This window comes from Syngnathus acus, chromosome 9 (assembly GCF_901709675.1).
Source record: "Syngnathus acus chromosome 9, fSynAcu1.2, whole genome shotgun sequence".
NCBI classification, from domain to species: domain Eukaryota; kingdom Metazoa; phylum Chordata; class Actinopteri; order Syngnathiformes; family Syngnathidae; genus Syngnathus; species Syngnathus acus.
In genome coordinates this window covers 11,376,908-11,399,426 of record NC_051094.1, presented here as the reverse complement: position 1 = coordinate 11,399,426, position 22,519 = coordinate 11,376,908, and the positions used below count along the sequence as shown (strand labels likewise).

Sequence of the window (22,519 nt, the reverse complement as noted above, 5' to 3'; positions counted from 1 at the left end):
GAGGACTGAGCTGATTTCCAGATCACATATTAATCTAATCGCATTATTATTAATTTTTTTTAAAACAATACCTCAGGAACTTTTGTGGGCAACTGTTACATTGATTTTAGGCTAATCACAAGAAGACGCACAAAGTTGCTAAGATATGTAAATAGAGAGATCCATTCATCTTTTTTCTATCACTCATATCCATTCATTATGGGGTCACGAGTGAGCTGGAAACTATCCAAGCCTATCAAGCGGGGCGAGAGGAGGGGTAGGCCTACACCCTGGGCTATAGTTGCTGACCAATCAGCCAAGAGCACGATTCAGTCCATTTTCGGGGAATGTGAAAGGAAGGAATCAGAAAACCCACAAAAGCACAGAGGAAAGATAGGAAGTACTCACATTTAAACTGTGTGGACTGTACATCGTGTTTCGGCCAAGAGCATCACTGTATCCTGCCGTCTGACTGATAACATGGCGCAGGGTATCCACCTGAAGGAACAGACAAGGTGGACAAGCTGTTCAACTTGGTGTGTGGCAACAAGGCAACACTTACTTTACACATGCTCAAGAACATACACTAACTTGACTGAAAGCGTATCACAACTCCAAAGACAGAAAAGGTGCTAAGCAGACCCAACAATAAAGCTTTAAAATGTGTTTTAACAAAGAAAGTAAATTCCTGGCATGATATTGATATTTGAAATTTAAATTACATTTGAGAACTCACAATAAGTACAAGGAACAAAATCAGTAACTGGTTGAATTGAGCATTTACCATTACACTTTGTTTGTTTTTTAAATCAGAGAAGCAAGGAAACCTTTCTAGATTTAATTTTGAATGGAATAATGGAATCTGCCCTTTTTTTCCTCCAGCACATCAGGTTTTTATACCACTACTAAAACTACTACTACTACTAATGATAATAATAATCGTAAGATAGTAATATATTTAGTATTATTTATTTATAGCTATAAATTACAAAGTATGGGAAAAATTATACTGCACAAGCTTCTATAAGTCAAACCTAAAAACAAAAAATGGAAATATCTCAAAAACCTGATGTGTTAGGGAAAAAAAAAAACAGGATTTTTTCTAAAACTTGCTTTAAAAAGACGTTTCGGGAGTCATATTCTACATTTACTACAAATTGTATAGCAGAACTTTATAAGGATAAATCGATATCACAGATGGTTGTTGTAAGCGCACAGTTGTGACCACTGCGCATTGAGATTACAGAATGGTAGACAGCAACAACAAGCAATAACACAATGAGACAAAAGAGGATAGAGGACAGTAACAAAAGAGGAACACATTACCCAAAACCCAATACCAACCCAAGAGGTCAAGTCAAAGCCATATGCATTCACCAAATGTTTACGTAGAAACGATGTCTGAAATCTTAAATGATATTTTGTCAGCCAAACCTTCCATCCAAAAACATATCATCAGTAGACACGTTTGGCGCTATCAGAGAGCCTCACTTTGCTTTAGCGTGCTTCAGACTGCACTGAGGATGGCTCAGTACACAGGCAAGACAAGGACAGCTCTCTGCCCCGGCAGTGAGGAACTGTCCCTGATTATTAATCCTACCTGTGACTGTACATTGGCTCCGACTTGTGCCCCTTGGTAAGAATCCCCATTCAGACTCTGCATGCTCAAGTACATGTCCCCAGAGTTTGGGAGGTTAAAAGAACCTGAAGAACCTAGAGAGGGAAAATGTAAGTAGCTGAATAACATGAACGGGCTACTGTAATAGGACTGCACATTCACACACAAGTAATGCAGACTCGCACCGCACGTACACACACACACACACACACACACACACACACACACACACACACACACGCGGGCACACACATACGAACGCACGCAAACATGTCTGAATAAATGAAACCCAACTCAAAGAGACATACAAATATACTTGAGAAAATGCCCATAAAGCAAGCAACTACCAGAGTGATGGAGGAAAGCAAAAAAGCAAATAAACAAACGGATGGGGACAATAAGATTTTTACCAACACGATGGACACAAATGGAGTGAGAATCACACGACACAAGGGGCTCTACATGTGGTTGGTCGCTTAAGCTCCCAATTGCTCCACATCATCTACTCCCAATCTAACACTGGCGAAAGGTACCACATGGTAAATGACAAGAACGAGAAGAAGCTTATGAAAAGACCAGTACCAGTAAACATGTTGGTTAAAAGAGTGTTTTTGCTCTCTGCAGAATCCAGCTGAAACTCCTCATCTTTCATCTGGAATCCTGGATGCAAGAAAAAGGGACCACTTCATAAGCTTACCAAATCCCAATGTACGTAGTTCATCCCAGTCCAAACCGATCACATACTACATTTTACTCATTGCACTTCAACGGTCCTTTTGTATTATTTCAAAGGAAAATACTGATAATCTAAGCATAATCACAATGCTCCTAGCTCCTATGTTTACACTTACATAGCCAAATAATATGCCACATTCCAAGTGACTACATACCATTACATTTAAAATGACAGGAGGCTGACAGAAAAGTCAAGCGAAAACAAATCCCATGGCAGTATTCAGATATGTTTTTTTTTTGTTCTTTTCCAAAAATACATGTATTCTCGGTTCACGAGTCAGGAACGCTCCCTTTATGCATGAGTTTGCTTGGCACCAAGTGTCTTATAGACGGGAGACACAGTGATCCCCAAGCTGGGAGCTGAGCCTGTCACTCTCGCCTGCGTGAATGGTGCATGAGGGAGGGAGGGAGGCAGCAGGTTAAGGCCTGCGGTGTACGGCAGGTCTTTTTTTCCCCTCATCTTTCTTCTTCATTATGCAGGAGTGCCTACCAGAGTTCGGTGTAGTAGGGGAGTTGGTCTGGCTGTTCTGCACTGCAGCGGCTGCGGCGTGCGCTGCATTGACAGCAGTCTTGGCGGCGTAAAGGTTGGCCTCCTCTTGAAACTTGCCAATATTTTTCTTGTAGCGGATGCGTTTGTTGCCGAACCAGTTGGATACCTGCGTGGAAGAGCACAGAGGGGAGAAGCAGAGGAGTCAGACATCAAGCAGCCACAGCAGCGTGCACTGAGCAGTGTGACTGTTTCAAGATGTCATGTTTGGGTCCATCAAGTACCCAATTCCCAGCCCCTGCAGCAATGTCCACTGGGTACACAAGCTAATTAAGCCATAATAAGGAGCCACTTGTGTCTTCTCATGGATGGGAGCCTGACATGCTCTCAGCTCTGTCTCCTGACAAAACCCAAACACGAGGGGCCCCTGCTGCTTCGACATGTCCGTCACTGCGTGGCTGGCTGTTAAGGATACACCCCTCCCCTCAATGATATACACAGATGAGTGAGCGATGGGAAAAAAACTGATGAAATAAAAATGAATATGAATATATGAATGAAAAAAACATAGGCATATGGTTACCCATTTTTGTCTTTTCAAAAGTTATTTTACATGACACTTTTCACATTTTTAACACAGCAAAGTACTTTTGGGAAAGAGGTGAACTACTTTTTGTATACTACTCCCAAGAAATGTTTGTTTATGTCAGGGGTCACCAAGATTTTTGAGCTACTTGGTCACTGATTAATATGACCGGTTACCAATTTGATACACATTTCTGGCATATTTGTTCAAATTTTCTTCAATTAAATTGTTGATCCTAATGATTTAAATCTATGTGACAATATATGTATTTGCAATAATTCATACATTAATAATTTAAAATAAATATCAATAATTATTTTATTAACAAGGTATGAATAAGTATTGGAATATATACATCTCTGCAAGTGTTTATACATATTTGATCACTTCGAAAATATGTAAATAAATATAAATGTCACTATCGGTGAGCTTTTTTAAAAACAAACACTGCTGCAAGTGAGCTTGGGCTGCCCCTCAGGCATCATTCTATAAAACATACATACATAATTAATACATTGGTTCATATTTGACACTTTATGAGGTCTAATTACAAATCAAGTGAGCATACCAGCCATTCAGTGAATTACTACTTCTACTGTCAGTATTTTAGTCACTCAACTACTTGTAGTAAATAGTGTGCATACTTGGACAGTCAGTGTTAAAATGTTTGTTTTTTTAAAATAAGATCCTACTGGAGAAATTAAAGTCTATAGAAAGGGACACGTGTTAAGGTGAAGGGAGGAGCTGGGTAAGCAGAGTAGTTTGAAATGCAAATTTCACTCAAGTGAAACATCTAACATTAGCGAGACCCTAAAAAGTTGAATCTTCTGAGTAGATGCTGGCTCTGTGATAAGAGCAGAATAATGATGAGATGATGCATGCTTTTAATGGTTCTATAAATTAGAGTGTCTCATTGCTGTGCTGCTGTAGCCCCCACCTCATCCACTCTATCTCACTGGCCTTGCAGCCCGCCGCTGGACCAGCCAAAGAGCAGCTGCCCCTAATGACGTTTTATTTAATTTCCACCCATGTGCTTAAATTTTAATATCCCCAGCAGCCAGCCAATGTTGTGGCATAAAAAGTGACTGGATTTGCAGGACAACAGATCATTTCTATCCTACACGTCTCTGCGCTCTAAATCTTTAATATCTAAGCAATTAAAATTAATGACCATTCAGGCGAGACCCACTGTCGGCAGCAGGGTTTCCTTGACATCAATTGTTTGATGGCTTTACCTAGAGGTTAAACTAACAAGCAAGGTTTAATTGGAAGCAATGAAAGCCCTGGCTATCATCCTTTTTACTTAACCTGCTTATAGTGGATTGGAATGACGTAATCTACACTCTTTTTTTTAATAGCCCACAAAGAGGATATCACATATTTTACTGATATTAGAATTCTTGTCTCACTTTTTTTTGGGCATAATTTTAATTAGTGAACACCTTAATCATCAAATGTGACCTTGAACTACTTTAATTTGTTCACACCTTAATCACCATGGCAGGAAAGGAAGCAAATCCTTCCGTTTGCCAGTCAAAAGGGAATATTAAATATTTACAGTTCATGTATTCATTTACGTGTTGTGCCTGTCCTTTGTGATAACATGTACTATGAGTCCACCACTATATAGTATAAGCCTGAAAGGCACATAGTCCGGCAAAGCCTTAAATGTCACACATTTTCTTTTCCTGCCCACTGAATACCGGCTTTAGTGGTTCTCCGGGTCAGCTTACTATCGAGCAATGCAAGGTGTGGATCACAACCTAATCTATAGAACTAATTCGCTTCCATCTTGGAGAAGGCCACGCATCCAGTCGACTGCTAAGTAAGGGCAGAGCCGGGGTGTTAACCACTCGAATACCTGACATCAGCAGCCTTGAAGTCAGCGATCGTGTAATGAGCATGTGGACTGTTGGCGAGTAAACAATAGAGTTGCTCCACATTGTGAGAGACTGAGAAGCTGTTGTACTCTAATTGAATCAATAATCCTCCCTAATCAATGAAAATAAATGATAGGTTTATGACTACAGTTTGGAGAACCCTGAACTTTCAATACAAATAGAATTTATTTTTTACATGATGTTATCCACAGATAACAAATGAGCCCAAATCTTTGTTTCTCTAAATGCAGTGATGTGGCTCAGGAGAAAAAGAAAGAAATTCTTATTAATTTTCAGATTATATACTACAGCATGGCTCTGGAGTTGCCTAAAAAATATGAAACAATTTCAATGTCCACCTTTCTAACAATAATGCTTGGTGTTTCATCAGCAGTGATGTATTAGGCAAAGCTTCCGACTGTTATTGGCAGACCGCTCACGATGGATGGTTGTTACTTGATGAACTGTTTGAATAATCAACAAAGCCCACAAAAAGAACGTGGGATTTTGACAAATGACTTAACAAAGCCTACAGAGAAGGCACTGCGATTGGATTGTGAGTGTGTAAAGCTCCGGCACTGTGAGGGATAACACACTTAGGGTGCACGAGACATTAGGGTGAGCCTCACATTTTGCTACTCACTTAAAATGAGCTAAAGCATTAAGAATAAGTCAATAGTAATGTCTGTTGTGGCCTCTGTTTGTCGAGGAGTGCGCCACTAATGGGGCCTGAGATGAGTTCAAGTGAATTTTTAAAGGCACTCTAATTCTTGCAAGGACTGATTTGTTCTCATGGGGACAGGTACAGTGGCCTGCTTAGCAAGGCACTCGGAAAACTGAACTAAGTTCCACTGGTGCCCATTTCTTGAAGTGTTGCAGCATGATTGTGCAATGGCCAGGGGGGGTAAATAGAACAAAAGGTAGATATTCAGAACATCACACATCCTGTCGATGCCAAACAACAGACAAACAATAGTAAATGCAAAGTAGCATGTGACACATACTGTAGTCTGTACACACAAAATATGATGGGAAAATTAGTGTGCTTGGAAAATATGAGCTGACCAAAATAGTCAATGGAACTGTGCAATTTAAAGGTGGGATGTGGATTGTTCTATTTTAAAAATATCAATTATACTCAATCTTGTTCTTTGAATTCATCATAGCATTAGCAATGATCTAGTTGTGTGAGGAGGGAGGGGGTCTGTGCAGTGAAGTGGCTATTACATACATAAACAAAAGAGGTAACAAAGAAATGAAAACAGTGGATCAGGAGAAGTTATGACATACCTGAGATACCGTGATGGTGCTTCCCACCCCCTGAAGGCAAAAAAGAATGGGCTTTTACAGTATCTGACTCTTCATGACTACACTCAATACACCCCTTAACACTCCCCTCCCCACACAGAACAAAACACTGCAGATGAATCGTTATGTTATAGATTGATGTCTCTCTGATATTGTGCCTCACGAGGACGAGCATAGAACAATATAACGTGTTTGTGTTAAGCACCTAGATAGTGGTCAGCAAGAAATAACAGGGGAGTGTACACAATAATAATTTAGATGTGGGGCGGGAAGTTAGGTGTGAGAGATAGTGCCTTCAGGTTTACACCCAACGAGGAGGCGAAGTCGTTAAGTCACATTTGATAATCTTTAAAAAGATAACAGCATTAGGGGAGTCTTTAAACCATCATCTTACAGTGTTTTGAAGCACAACATTAGGAATCTTATTTTTCTCCAAAATTAATGATTTCTTGCCACTTTATGACCTGAGTGAGTGACAGGCAGGAAAGAGAGCGCATGTGGTGGATGGGAATGAGTGTCGAGAGGGAGTTGGGGGAGGTGGATGGCGGGGGAGAAGGCGTTGGGGCAGTTAAGGAAGGACAGCATAGTGCTTTGATTGAGGCCAAGATGATGGTCCTCCTCCCCTCCCTGTGGCCCTGCTCAGACTGCCTTGACTGAAGCATCATTAGGCAGTCACAATGTCAAGGTTAGCTGAGGACGCTGTGTCTTGGTGCTGTAACCCACGGTAAGGGTCCCTCTAGGCTTTTCCCTTCCCCACCCTGATTAGCCACCAGCTACTGTTGGATGTGTGCTACCCACCTGGGAAACTGTGATGCTGCATTTCTTGGCCAGCTCTTCTTTCGCCTCCTCGCTTGGGTAGGGGTTGCTGAGGTGTGAGTAGAAGTACTCGTTCAAAATTTCTGTCGCCTGCTTGCTGAAGTTTCTCCTTTTCCGCCTGAGTGGGGAGTAAAACCAAAGAAAGGCCGGGCGAGCCTATTAGTGCGACCAGCATTAACTCATCCATTTGGATCACACAAATTGCACAATCAATCTCGCACATAAATGGTGAAAATGATGAGGAATGGGCTCTAAGGGCCCCGAGAAGCAGAACGATGTACTGTGTCCTGCCGCAAGTCTCGTCAAGACAAAAGAGACAGGGGGAGGGGGGGTCCGACCAACACACTGACAAGCAGACACACAAACAAATGCACACACAACCACGAAACACATACAATGTTTAATTTGGTCTGTTGCTCTCTGATTTCCAGTCCAAGCGTGTAATGTGCAGAGTTTAGTCCCGTGGATGGGTGGGCTTCGTGATGGAGCGCGAAGCCCAGTCGGAGTGCATCTCGGTACATTATAGAAATCACGGCATGCACAGTTGAGCATTGTTCCTTAAGTGCCACAGCCCCAGGGATCTCCAGCAGAAACAAGCAAACCCTAACTAGATCTGGGTCCGCTTCCCTCCCAAGGGCACTACTTATCACATTCGTGAGCATTTGCTTATTTGTTGCCGTGTTTACTAGGGCCTAGCACAGGCAGTGGGCAGCAAATGTGCTTCCGCTTGGCTTGTTTGGCATAAACTTGTGGTGAGCCTCACAAAATTGCGCATTTCCACACTCAACATTTGCTTTACACATGACCTGACCCTCAATTCACTTTGTTCTTAGGTAGGCGGGGATAATTGTCCAGAAAACTGCATGGAGCAGAGATATTATTAAAACCTTCTATCTCTGCGATAACGGCCTGTTTTGACCAGAAAGTACAAACAATGATTTTGGAAAAAAAAGGGTTGCAAAATAATTAGCATAAACCTTTTCAAACATTTAACAAATATTAAATATACTACATATTTGTTAGTTCTTATATTTGTATGAGCCTTTGTAAACGCTCTAGAAATAAGAGATTTTGTGCAATACTAGATAATCAAGCAATAAAACAATTTCAACAATCAAACAATTTAATTTGAAGTTTTACTTTCAGATCTAATGCTAATGCTTTTAACTTTTTTGAAGTGTGCCACTGTGAGCTGTGCATCCGCAGAGAACACGATGCAATGCATTTTTTTTTTTTTACGATAGTAGTTGAGTTTAAAACTAATAATACTCTATAATACTCAAACATTTTTGTCAGATTTTCTTCTATTTTTTTTTTTTAATTTAGAAAGATTTGGCTCCATGGGTCAAAGGGAAGCAATAAACTTGTGAATAACATGGACTAACCTGGCATCAAGGAATCTGGAGCGCAGGATCATGACAGCCTCGCAAGTGCTTTGTTTCAGTTGCATTTGGATGGAGCTGAATTTACGGTGGATGATTCCCACCATGCGCTCAATCTCTTTGGGCGAGATGGGCCGCGTACGAGACTGTTCCCGCAGCAGGTTCATCACATGGGTTGTGAATTCGTTACACGCCTGTCGAGTAGAAACACAGACAAAAGAAGTCAGTCTGTTTTGTAAATGGCACACTCACCAAAAATCCCCCGAATCCCAAAAATCCTTGACAATTGTGCAGATTTTCATATGGTGAATGAGTTTATGAGACGCTTCAAATCCGTACAATTGTTTATATATTACTTTGACATAATAGCTGAAGTCATGTATGAATATAAATGTCAATTTGCAATTTGGCTTTGGCCTAATGCAGAGTGAATTTAAACAGCTTTCAGTTAAATCGGTAATTCATACATGATTAATTAGAATAACCCATTTATGTAGTGCATGCTTTAGCTCATTACTCTGAGTAAAATTCGTTAAGTATTTACATTTAGATAATTAAAACCTGGAAATATCCCTAAGAAAGATGCATGCACTTCTGGGAAAGTGGTGCATGCCCCTGCAAAGCTACCTCCACTCACTGAGAGTATATTAAGTCTAATTTACCTCTCCGGCTAGATGAAGCATTACTGCTACATTTTTTTTTTTACCATAATGTCTCTGTATTTAATGGAAGGATCAGAGCACCAAGTGAGATAATGATCCATTCACTGGACAAATTTCACTTACAGTTACTGGAACGCATTTTCTGTTTCTTGGAAAAAAAAAAAACAGGTCTCATCCTATGACTTGCTAATTAATTTGCAACTTATAACACAGAGGGTTTTACTTTCCTCGAGAGTGCCTTTTTTCCTCAAGAAAATTTAACTGACAGTCATTTCCAATAATATCAATCTGTTTAATCACTAATTGCTAATTACATGGGGAACGGCACTTTTACATCTGTAAAATCAATATGGCGCCATGTCTTGGTGTGGCATCGTCGACAGAATTGGAGACCAATTCGCTCGCACCATCGACCCATGTGGACAGAGCAACTCAAAACTATTATTTTGAGTAAGTGTCAATGTTCACAGGAGTTTAAAGATAATACGCTGGGAGTCAACTGTACAGCACCCGAATCCAGATCTTGTCTCAGCAAATAGGTCAAAAAAACTGGTTCGAAATTAACCATTGGGGGTGCTTCAAGCTAGGAGAGAAGCAGAGCCTTCCTGCTTTGAGTCAGGAGGGCTCGTGTTTGATTTAAAGTTCTAGACAGTAGTTCATCCTCACCAAGTTCCTTAGGCATAACTTCACGAACCTTGCTTTGCCCACTGTGGCACAGTCATGCTTTGACAGAAAAGGGCTTTCTCAAAACATTTTTGACAAAGTTGGTGCCGGGGAGCTCTTAACCTCGAGACAATCGAAAACGTGCCTACCTGTTCATATTTCTCCAGCTCTGTGTGGTAGATCTGTCTAATCTGGGTGAGCTTGGCTCTGTAGTCGGAATGTTCAATAGAATTGTCAGCTGCCCCGCCCGAGGCAGCGGCTGCAGCTGCGGCGGCTGCAGATCCGCCACCCTTTTCTGGTCCTGCCACGCCCTCCGCCAGCAGCATGTTGTCCAAACGCATGAGCTGAGGGTCCGGCGGGTCCTCCTCTTGGGCGCCCCGGATGCTGAGACCTGCAGCGGCAAACAGACAAGGAGAGAGAGACTCAGATAAAGCAATGCCGTGACATACACATAACACACACTTCTTCATCCAACTCCATATTGAGAAATGCCCTTTAGATGGAGTTAGCGAAATAATATAACCAAAATATAGATGATGCATCTAGTATATTGCATATCTGCAGTGTTGCAACCACTGTATCCATACATATATGGTATGTATAGAGAATTAAAAGTACCGTAATTTTCGGACTATAAGTCGCACCGGAGTATAAGTCGCACCAGCCATAAAATGCCCAAAAAAGTGAAAAAAAACCATATATATGTATATAAATCGCTCCTGAGTATAAGTCGCCCCCCCACCCAAACTATGAAAAAAAACGCGACTTATAGTCCGAAAATTACGGTATTACGACGACATACTCTGCCCCAGTGTGATGTTTTCCCCGCAGGTATGAAGTCAGCACTTTCTGTGAATGCGCTATGTGGCTGCCATCTATGTCTAAGCCTGTTCTTTTATTTACACACAGCAGTGCACACTGTGTACGGTGAGGTTGACATGACAGCAACATCCATAAACTGACAAATTTTCAATTGTGAAGTGGCACTCTTACTTTCTGAAGAGATTCTTACTTTGTGGAGTGATCCTAAACACAAAACTATATCTCCAGTGTCTCATTTTTGACACAGTGACTGTCAGGAACTTGGCAATATACCTGCTATTTGCTTTTTTAGATCTGAATATGCAGCCCTGATTTGATAGCATTATTTTGTAGTCCGACAATGAGAGCCCAATAAATTTCATGTGAAGTGTTTGTTCATTAATTCTACTCATGCAATCAGACCCTGCTGTTCTCTGTCTCGCCAGTCTGTCAGTAAGTGGTAATCACCCAGTAGATAGCATGCATGCACACCTGGACACACTGGCAATGCAGCTTTGATGCCAGACAAAAACAAAACAATACAATGGGTCAGTATAACAACACTTCAGTGAGACTCTAAGTACAATGAGTGGCTATTCAAACGTTCTGATTGGCAGAGTTGTTTCCATTCAATAATCCCTTTCGCGATTCAAGGATTTTAAACAGATCATTACAGCGACATTATGAAACGTTGGGCTTCTGTATTCCGCTCTTCAGTAACTAAATAAAAAACAAAAAAAACAACACCATCTGTATCCACTTCACTGTTGATTCCACATTTTGTTGAGCTGCAATGTCACTGAAAAAGAAATTTGCCTCTATTTATGGATTGGCTGACTTTGAGTCTTCGAGGTGTAATGGTGTGAGAGGAGTGGATGAATGCGGCTATTTGTGTTGGAGACATTGAGATGCTGGACAAAGCTCCATCAGGCTCACACAGACAAGCCAACCATGTGGACAATATGCCGCTTGCTTCACTAAGCCTCGTCCACATCGTACAGCATCTGCACAACTCTCTCACCCAAAGCTCATTGTGGGGGGGTACCGTTCCAGTTTATGCACACGCAAAAATGGCACATGATTCAAATGTTGATATAATTCAGCATGCTCTAATGGCTGGTGGTTTGTCTGCCACTGTGGTTCATATTTTCCTAATTCACTATTTACTTGCTCTCAAATTCAAGTCGAGCTCCCGGGCTGTACTTTTTCCTCGGTGTTGCGGCCGGTTGTAGCTCGCCAGGCACGTTTTTCATGTCAGGTATATTAAATATAACTCAGTGTACATTTCCACAGCAAACCTAGTTGTCACTTTTACTCTACTCACTGTGTCCAAGGGAAATGCAGCAGAGGGAATTTACAGGTCTTTTCAACTAAATAGGCATAAATCACTAGTTTCAGTCAAACTAAATAATCACAGACCATAAAGAGCTACTTGTCTCTCACCATATATTAACACAAAGTCTATGTGTGCAATAACGTGGCCATTCACAGCAAAGCAAAACAGAGAGCGACATTAGTAAGTGACATGTAATCCTGTTAGTCCGCTGACATGAGGAGTGGCCGTGACATTTTTATCATACATGTCCATTTCTATTTGGGAAATCAGCAGGATAAAAATGATTACTTTGCTACCCTGTGAAGCCCACGGCCCCGCAGGAGTCCACCAAGGTGTATTTGAGCCACAATCAGCTACGGCAGGTCATTCATAACGCACACGTTTCAAAGGCTGATGCGTCGGTCTTCCATTCAAGTCAAGATAAGAAAAACATGGGGGGATGGCAAAAATGAAAGAATAACAGTGCAATGTGTCTCTGTCTCTGCATCTTTGTTGGGGAAGCTTAAGTTTGCAGAATCACTGTCTCAACCCAGCATCATCACCCAGCTCTCTTGAAATAGACTCCAGCCAGATAATATCTTTAATTTGCTGTGTGGTTGACAAATCTGTATAGTAACTTGCAAAGCCGTAGTCACATTTTGAAATGCTGTTTGCCTGCACAAATCTTTATTCCATTTTTTGTCTGATGATATGGGTATTAAAACAAGTTTGGGCATCTGGGTTAATCCACCTCCACATTTAAAGTGGGATTTATCTCACTGCGAAGGAACGTGCACAAGCTGTGTCACCTTGGTGCACCATCGCAACTTGAGAATTAAAAATCCATAGCTGTTCTGGTTACTTCACAGAACTCCAATGACACTGGCGGTTTTAATTACTAGAACTCATTTAATCATGTAAACAAAAAAAAGAAAAAAAAGAAATCGGCCTCATTTGTCATTCAAACAACAAAGGTGCAGTATTTCCTCTTTGTGGCTGAGACACAAGGAGAAACTATGATGATCCATCGCTCTCAGTCAGGGGTGGTTCTTTTCTTTTTTTTAGGTTTCATGCATTTGCTGGACAAAGACAATGTATAGGTTCTTAATCCTATTTAACAAATTTATCCGTCTGTTGTCTCGTCCATCACTCCCTGCTTGCATCACTGACAGTGATCCGAGGGTTGCCTCAGGGCGTTTTGCTTTCCTCCCACTTCCTCTTCCCTCGTGTCGTCCGTTATTCTGTGGGCTTAGGTGACCTTTGGCCCGTTGCTTGTTTACTCTCATCACCGAAGTGCGAGCAGGAGAGCCATAAAGGCAGAGCCCTGCTGGGTTAATGTGGCTTGCTCAGGAGGGAAGGGGCAGCATCGGGGTCCTCCACCTCATTCTGCTGCAATGACTGCACCGTCAAACAGCAGACAACATATGGGAAGATATGCTGCCACATGCAGATATCATCTAGATTTGTGGATTTATGGTCGCAAAAAAAAAATCTAGCAGAATTTGTTGCGACAGACCGGTTTTAGCGCCGTGTTGCTGTTTAATGACACACGCTGTGATTGTGTCCACCACAGGACATTCTTCTCATTACAAGTAACCCTGACCTCCTGCTGCTCTGCTCCCAGCCTGTGCCTTTAGTGCACTGCTCCAGCCACATATCGACACCCTGTTCATCTAATTGCATTGATCCGGAAAGGTCTCCCAAAGCTAACTAATCGAAACAGAATTTATTTTCTGTCAATATCTGCAAAGGTCATCTCTCTTAAAGGTGTGCAGCAGACAGTGGGCGTCTGGGTGGAGAAAGAGGAGGAGAAAGATGGAGCAAGCCATCTAGCTTGCAACTGGGTCTCGGCCAAGGTGAGCTATAACTCCGGCTTGGCAGTCAGGGTCCAGGGCTTCTAATCCACCGTTTTATGAAAACTCTCTGCCAAAGCAACACACCAGAGAATACGGAGAGTTTACAGTATTTATTTCACAAAGGCGCCAGTGTCACCATTGCCGTGTTCCTCGTCTCCTTTGACTTCACATCATCGTCTTTGTTGAGACGCCTGGATCAGTCACTTACAGCTCCAGAAGATGGGAGCAGGATCAAATTACCACTGAAATTCTTTTGTTCTGACAAATGAAACATAAGGATCCTCTTTCACTGATGTTCTGAAAAGGTTTTCTTCTTTTTCTTTTTTTTTTGTTTGAAACCTTGGCCTACATGTACATGGCACAAAGAAACTGAGAGACTGCCTGCGGGCTCTCTATTGCATGTACAGTAATTAACATTCCATTAACACATTAATACACATTAACTATTCCCAATGTTAATGGCAGAGTAATTACCATACCTGATACCACACTGTAGGGAGGCAAAGCACATTAGCAACTTTGTGTGTCACTGTCTCGGGTGAGTGAACTAAAATGGACAGATTTAAAAACTGCTCAAATAGCCTTTGTCTAAACCAGAAATACAATTTGAACATATTCATAGAATCAATGGGGTAGATGTGTATGATGGCACATACAGATTTTTTTATTCAAGATTCAAGATTCAAGAGTTTTTATTCGCCATGTTTGAGCGTGCCAAACAAGGAATTTGACTTCAGTAAATCACACCCTCTGTTCAACATTTAGGTAACTAACAACACAGGACATGTGAAAAATGGCAAATATTCTCAAACATCCCCTGATCTTAAACTCCCAAAAGGGCAAGGAAACACTCAAAACTCCAGCTACATCATTAAGGAATGGCTCCAACTTTGCAGAGCTTTCATGACTTCCTAGATTTCGTCCACCGATGTTGGATGACGTATAAGATTTATGTGGAACCAAACTTAATTCTTTATTAATTGGGAGGTATGTTTCAAAACTTCTGTCTACCTATATAGTGTATTCAGACTGGTGGAGGGCTTTCCAAAGATAAAGCTTGGCATCATAATACACCACATAACAAGGATTAAAAATCAATGGCTACATTTTGCGAGCTGGGTGGTTGCAAAGTAGAATGATTCAAGGAAGAACACAACCTAAACAAGGGAATCCCTGTCTAGAATGATGATGTATTTCCCAGCACAGTGAGTGATAAGCTAATCAGCTGTGCTGACAGTGAAATGTTAGAGCCGCTCAGTGCCAGCGCTGGGTCAAGACTTCCCCCATCACACACCCACAGTACACAGAAAACAGGCAGCAAATAGGGTAGTGGTGGGCTGGGCTCAGATGATGAGTGACAAAAAGTGGTCATAAAAGACGATCTCTGTCAGGGCAGGTAGCCTTGATGATAATCCCCTCCCTTTAACCACCCAACAAATGTCTGCCACAGTGGCGGAGGCTTTGGTAAGGTGCCGCTCATGACCTGCTCGTAAAGACGAAAGGAGCTGTGGTGGGCTCAGCATGGGAAACGGCAACCAAAACGAATATCTTGAAGACATTTTGCCAAGCACACTAAAATTAATCACTGTCCTGCACTGGCAGTGACATTTGTGTGAAGTGACACCTTACATGACGAACGAGGATGCGAGGAGTGGGGAGGAGGGCTGCCGAAACAAGAGGCACTGTCACTCTCAGTGATCACGTGCGCATGTGCATGTGTGTGTTTATATTTGGACATGTGAGTGGCTGCTTTGTTTCCAGCTCTCGAAGAGTCCATGTGGGCAAATGGCCAAGTGGTACAGTGATGGCTGACCAGGCCTGGTGGTGGCGGCCGCACGCAGCGGTTGGCAAGTCTGGCCAAGTAAGTGGACAAGGACCTTTGCTACAGATCACAAAACACACTGACCCACCAGGATTACAGCACAGGGCTTCAACATGGGGCTTACATAGTTCGCAAGGTCTGCTTACCAGATGAATGAGCTCCAATCACAGAGATTCTTGTATAGTAGCACTGAACATCAAGTGTAATGGACTCAAATGGGATGTCTAAGAATAGTTCGGTAATGTGTTTGAGTTAAGAGCTCAACACTCAGACATCTTGCATTTCATCGTGCTGTTATGTATTTGCTGGCTTTTAAATTGCTTTCTTTTATATTGTATATTTAATGTATTGAGGGTCTTGAGCTGCTCGCCTAAATTTTCTGCAAAGGTGGACTGATTTGTTATTCAGACCCCAAGCAAATAATGCAAATGTGGCACTGAAAGCCACTTATGAAATACCCCAAGGCAACTAATCAGTCCTCCTCTTGTTCCAGCCTTTCTGTAGCCCCCTAATTAGAGGATGAAGATTGCATGAAACCAGGTCACACAGCAGGTCTTGTACACACAGATAACCACACATTTGCAAGAAAAACTTTGTCCAGACACCAAGCTAAGCCTTGTTATTAATTATTTTAAACGCTCAATGTAATTAATCCACTACAGTTGACAGTTATTTTCAAGATAAACTGCGTTTTATGCAAAGCATTTTCTCAGTGTTATATATGATATTTTTGTGTGCGTCTGCATGCATACACAAGTTGGCATGCGTGCGTGTGAAAGCGACATGGACGCATAAACAAAGAAACGGCGTTGGTAGCATACAGCCAAGCATGATCCACTGCCAGAGAGATTATTCTTTGCAGTGGCATTCTTGCAAGAGAGTTGACAGTCCATCATTTAGATTTTGCAGTGTATTCACGAAAAGGCTGCATTGCCTGAAGCAGAAGGAGCTGCTCTTTCCCCCAGTGTCTTTTGTAGGAACGAATCCAGCTCTAAATTGTAAAGCCGAGTCCTTTGCTCGGCGTGCTGGCGTGTTAAGGACTCTGCTGTGAGGTAACTGAGGTTACGGCTGAGCTTGATTCTGAGGGAGAACTGCTAAAGCTCACAAAAACACATCCACTTCTTGTGTCTTAGGCTGCACGCACCTTCACAACAGCCTTGTTTCCGGAATCATCCAGAGCCTGATGTTGCAGGTTACAACTAGGTCTGCAGAGTGCAACGCGAGGAGTGGGTGGGCAGATCAGGTCCGGGCCAACAACAGCTTGTGACAGAAGCAGGCCAAAGAGGATGCTGAGACACGCACAGACTTAACAGGCAGCCGGCCTGCCATCCACTCTTTTTCAGCTCGCCTTAAAGTCAACACATCACTTCACATTCATTGCAACTGTCTCTCTGACGGACAAAATAGAGTTTGGTATTACCATAGGTGGAATAAGATTCGAAACAAATAAGGATGCCTTTCGAATGTCTTAGAGAGGATAACCAAAACATTTTGAACACGTAGTAGGAGTGTAATGAGCTATACACCACTGCAACCAAATTTTAATAAATCTTTAGTAAACATTATAATCTACCAATCAACTACATAGCCAATTAAAACGAAACATTTTGCTGTTAAATTTTCAACAAACTCGCTATTGTATTAGCTCTTATTGGACAGAATATCTTGGAAATGGTTTATACAGATTAAAAACCAAGAAAACCAAAGCACCAAATATTGCCAGAATTCTATTTCGACCGACAACGTGAAGTGTTAGAGTGGGCATTGACTGTGACTTGTTCTCTACGTTATCCAAGATGAACTGTGCAGTCCCACTCATGTCACCCTTGTCATCTGTGCCCAATCCCCCTCTGCATCAAATCCCCCGCTTGGACTTCACTGAAGCAGAGATGAGGCGCCGCTGAAGCAACACAACAGCTCCCGTTGCGTCTCTGCACGAGGCGAAGGAGGGGCTGGAGGGGGGTAGAGCTGGGAGCCCGTGCTCATAATTACAATAATTAACAGTTGCAGATTTAATTGGAAGGGAAGGCATTAACAGGGCGAACACTGTGGACGTGCATGCAGGGGGAACCTCCGCTGCAAGACGCCTTTGTCTTCCCGGGCACCTAATGGCGCTTTGACTGCGGTTGGCAAGTGCTGACACGACACAACACAACCTAGTGGAGGGTTCAGATGGCAGGGCTTGTCAGGACTCAGATTGGAGGTAGATAATTAGGTGACAGGTTAATGAGAACGCCAGCTCTTGATGCCATTTACTTACTGTATGTCAACAATTAATGGCTTTGTTTTTATGTTTTTATTGTTCACTTGAGTGGAAAACAATGACTCACCACAAGCCTGAGTTCTGTTTCATGGGCATAGAAACTTGAACCAGATTTGTTCTACTGTGTTGGATTTTGCGCTTTTACTGGGCAGTAATTTCAGATTGAGATTGAGGACTAACACAACGAACCCTGGATTATCATAACAAATGAACCCATGGTTATGGTGGTGAAACACATTTTATTTGGAATACATTTTTATTGAAACACTAAATAGATCAAGTGATTCTGTAATAACATATGATCATTGTCATTTACTTGAAAGAAATCTGAAAAGGTGTCTTTTAACATACTCAATGCATTTTTGCAGAGTGTCCTCTGAAAGGGTTAACACACCACAGAGTTAGCAAAATGTAATCTCAGTTGGCTCATGGTGATCACACTGCATGACCTTTTCAGAGTGTATTGCCTCATGTCAAGCTCTGAAGACGTCAAGCTCAAGTGAAGTTGGAGGTCAAGAACAGGACATGGTAACCATGAAAATACACCGGAAAAAGGAAACCGAGCCCCATGGCCCTAAGTGTTCGGTTAATTCGCCGTATTGTGTTTCATAACCTTTTTGTGAAATTCTATAATGCTCCCAACCCTTGGAAAAAAAGGCTGTGCTTTCTTTGCAGGCGATTTATTGGCACCAAACCCATTGAGAGGTCTTCAGACATTCGCCCAAGCACTCAACACCTCCTATTTTGCAGTGAGTTGTACCTTGCCTGTGGTGGCCAATTAAAGTGCCATAAGATAAATGGAAACCCACAACTTTGATGTCCATCTTTTTAATAAGCTTTGGTTAAGAAGACATCTCCGTGAAAGGGTTCAATATCTTCACAGTGTGAGAGAAAAGAGGTTTATTCTAAAACGAAATGCCATGTAAATACTGCTGGAGGTTTAGGCTGGGTGGGGGATCACAGTGTTGGCTGTGACTTTGGTGTTGGCATTCATTATCTCCTACTGCAGTTGTGCAGATTAGTCAACGAAAGATGATTTTTAGAGCCTCGTGAAATCAAACCTTTTTACTACTGAATCAGCTTTCGCACTAACAGTGAAGTGTTCTTTTTTTCCTCACTGTATTACAAAAGAATCTCAATTTATAAAGCGGTTAAAACAAACTGCTGTTTATGTTCCAACGTAATCAGGAAAGCTGTTTAATTATATGCACAACAACAACAAAATCCTTCAAGGTTAGCAATGCACGACAGTAACAAGGGGAATTGTATAGTGTAACAATATCGAGAAGGGTGCATGGGGTAATAAACTGCATGAATGTGTATGAATGTAAGAGAGGTGGAACTGGTGCATATATCTACACGGGCCAACGGAAGTGGTCCTTTATAAGTGTGTGTAACTCAGTCAGGAATAATGTAAATGTCTGGAGAGTCTTAAGAGCGAGCAGGCCCGTTTAAAAGCACCCTGTTTCAGCCTAGTAAAACAAGTCAATAAATACAGCGGAGACGCTGCTGCTCTCTCCTGAATGAAAACAGAGGTGAACCGCTTATTTTCACTCTGGCATCAGAGCTTGACAGCAGCATTAATGTGTGCTCATACATTCTGACTATCGCTCGTCACAAGCTATATCTGTCAACATTACACTCAAGTGCATTTTCAATGCAAAACAAGTGTACCTTGGAACTTGTGTTTATGACTTCTTGCGGCGGTCAGCTGCCGAACGCTTCATACGACCAGGCTTCTAAATGTTTATACAGGACCCCTCCCACCCACTCACTTCATTTGTTTGTCTTTTTGTTGGTTCTCACAACCAGAACAAACACAGATGGATTACGCACCGAGTCTCGGTAGGCCAGCAGTTAGCAGCTTCTTTCTGCCCGCACTCCAAATGGGAAGCCGATGACACAGACTGAGGCTAAATGGAAACACCATTAGGAAGGCAAACACTTCACCGTGATAACTTGTACCTGATTACCACGGGAAAGCACAGGCTTGGTTCCTGTTTTTTCCTTTTTTTTCTTTGACTGTGTCAACACGTAGGGAAAGCAAATATTTCACAGACTACGCTCCCTGCTCTTTAATCCATATGCTGCATTCTGTTTGACACCAAAGACTCTGCATGGGTTTGCGGACTAGGAAGACCTAGTAGTCTCCATGCTCGGGAGCTCTATTACACAACAAATACATAGAGGTCACACACCATATCACACTAGGGCCAGCGCCAATCCTTTATTAAATTACCTTGCTATCTTATATTCTGTCAGCACATTGATAGTGGGGTTATCTTTTTCATTTATGCAGCGGATTTTCAGGGATTATGCATTAAAGATTAAGGGGTGTGTACGTCCGATACCTCAGAGCAACAAAATGCAATATGTGAGGAAATACATGGCTGATATGTGTGCAGAAAGGGAGGCAGTAGAAAACAAATCTTCAGCAGCCAGAGCAGGACAGGGTTTCTTCTCCTCAGACAATACAAGCTGTGACTATACAGAATGTTTCCCACCTAAAATACTGTGGTAAGCAATACAAATCCCTCGGACAAAATGAAATGTATTAAACATGTGGATTTCATAAATCTCCCTTCCCTCTGTCTAGGTCAGAGGTATATTCACTGTAGAGCTCAGCAGGAACATTGTTACTTGGAGTCGCAAGTGCTCCGAGTGGCTTCTAAATGAATGTCAGCAAAAGCTGCATGTGTATGGATCTTCACGGCAACACAATTCAAATCATTTACCCCTGCTACTTTGAAAGAGTATTACAGTGGTGGAGGGATTTAAAGGTCTGCTGTTGAAATATAACAGCTGGAATACTCAACCTGATAGGCAGCAGGACCTATGAAATGGATATTCACTTCTGAAGGTTACCAATTCAACAACACCTTAGTTCTTGGGGCATACACGATGCATTGCAAACAGTGGCAACACACTAGTGTGTACTATTTATCTATTTGAAAGCAACGAGGGACCACAGTTAAACACTGATTTGGGATTCTTTTCACCTTGAGCGAAATACAAAAAGTAGAGACAGTCTTAGCTGTATAGCACAAAACTGCCATCGCCATGCTGACAGAACATCACCAGTTTGCTGGGATCCATTTGTTTGTTACGTAGCCCTCTTCAAGAAATATAACAGCTTATCTGAATAATTTGATGAATTCTCTTTTTGTAATTGGCTGAGCCAACAAATCCTCTTGAACCTGATTGTAATTAGCACAGTAAAATAAAAGTAAGTTCCACCTCAAAGCTGTAGGGGGTGCCCTGAAGCATACAAATGAAGTTTATATCTTGTTATATATTTGTTGCTCTGCTGATGTGGACTGTTCAAGTTTGAATGTGATCATACCCAGAAATCGTCAAGATCTTTTGAAGGGGTGGGTTTCGGCTTTAAAACCCGGTGTGGTCAAATGCGGAAGCTGCACAGATCTACGACATGACCGGCTGGGAGAAGAGATGAAAAGAATATGGCGGAAGGCTTTACATGTGAAAGGAATACCCTTGCCCCGGAGCTCACGTTATGGCTGAAGCTAAACAAATACTGTAATTCAGCCTACCACATCCAAGCCACTTTGGTGCTATTGTATAATTCAATCATTATTGTGACAGCTAACAATTACTTCATCATCACATAAAGACAGATTTAAAAGTTGTCAAATTAAATATTAAAAAGGGGCTGCAGGCTGTGCGGATTTATTTAAAGGAATAACACCGATCGGTGATGAAATGAGGCACCTATATGCATATTTAATGCCATAGGGAACAAATGCATATATTATTCCTCTAGGCCACCTACTTTGTAATAAGGAATAGCGAGTACATCGATGTGGTAATGCAGCCCAGTGGAAATATGAAAGAGAAATTGGTTTTACATAATGATGTCAAAAGGAATATGGCTCTGCATGGTCATGCGGAACAAAGATAAGATTCTCTTTCTCAGCCAGTGAATATTGTGCTAATGGTTTCTTCATTTCCTTAAAGCACGAAGAAGCCAGCTTTATGTGAACCTCAGATGAGCTTCTATTGAATGAAGGTAGCGTTTATCTTTCAATAGCAGACAAGATCTGTTGAAAATGCCCGTGTGGTGCAGCGTGCTGAATGTAAAAGCTTTGTCGCGTGTTGAAATAAAGAGAAAGTGACAAGTGACAGTAATGTTATCACATTTTCGACACAAGGAGGTTTGAAGTGGAGAACAAAGCAACCAAAGGCAAAGCAAGAGGGTTAAATCTCTATAAGGAACAGAGAGGAGGCTGCAATCATAGTCAGCATCCCCTGGCGTGAACAATCGCTGATCAATACGCACATAAAAGGCTCATTCTAGCAAAAATTCACAAGTAAATTTCATACATTTT

The 22,519-nt window shown here is 41.9% G+C and overlaps 1 protein-coding gene across 9 annotated transcripts in view; it reads right to left on the bottom strand.

The window, feature by feature from the left end:
• pbx3b (pre-B-cell leukemia homeobox 3b) overlaps window positions 1-22,519 on the bottom strand; it is a 55,558-nt gene that overhangs the window by 2,991 nt on the left and 30,048 nt on the right. For 2 of the 9 annotated variants that reach the window (XM_037258303.1, XM_037258304.1), the window contains exons 3-10: window positions 10,266-10,507; window positions 8,795-8,985; window positions 7,392-7,527; window positions 6,576-6,605; window positions 2,823-2,988; window positions 2,180-2,257; window positions 1,580-1,692; window positions 388-477 (exon numbers count right to left, since the gene is read on the bottom strand). In XM_037258303.1, coding sequence (XP_037114198.1) covers window positions 388-477; window positions 1,580-1,692; window positions 2,180-2,257; window positions 2,823-2,988; window positions 6,576-6,605; window positions 7,392-7,527; window positions 8,795-8,985; window positions 10,266-10,507 — 1,046 coding nt within the window. The remainder of the gene's footprint in view (window positions 1-387; window positions 478-1,579; window positions 1,693-2,179; window positions 2,258-2,822; window positions 2,989-6,575; window positions 6,606-7,391; window positions 7,528-8,794; window positions 8,986-10,265; window positions 10,508-22,519) is intronic. The other 7 variants (XM_037258307.1, XM_037258308.1, XM_037258305.1 and 4 more) reach the window with 5 other exon arrangements.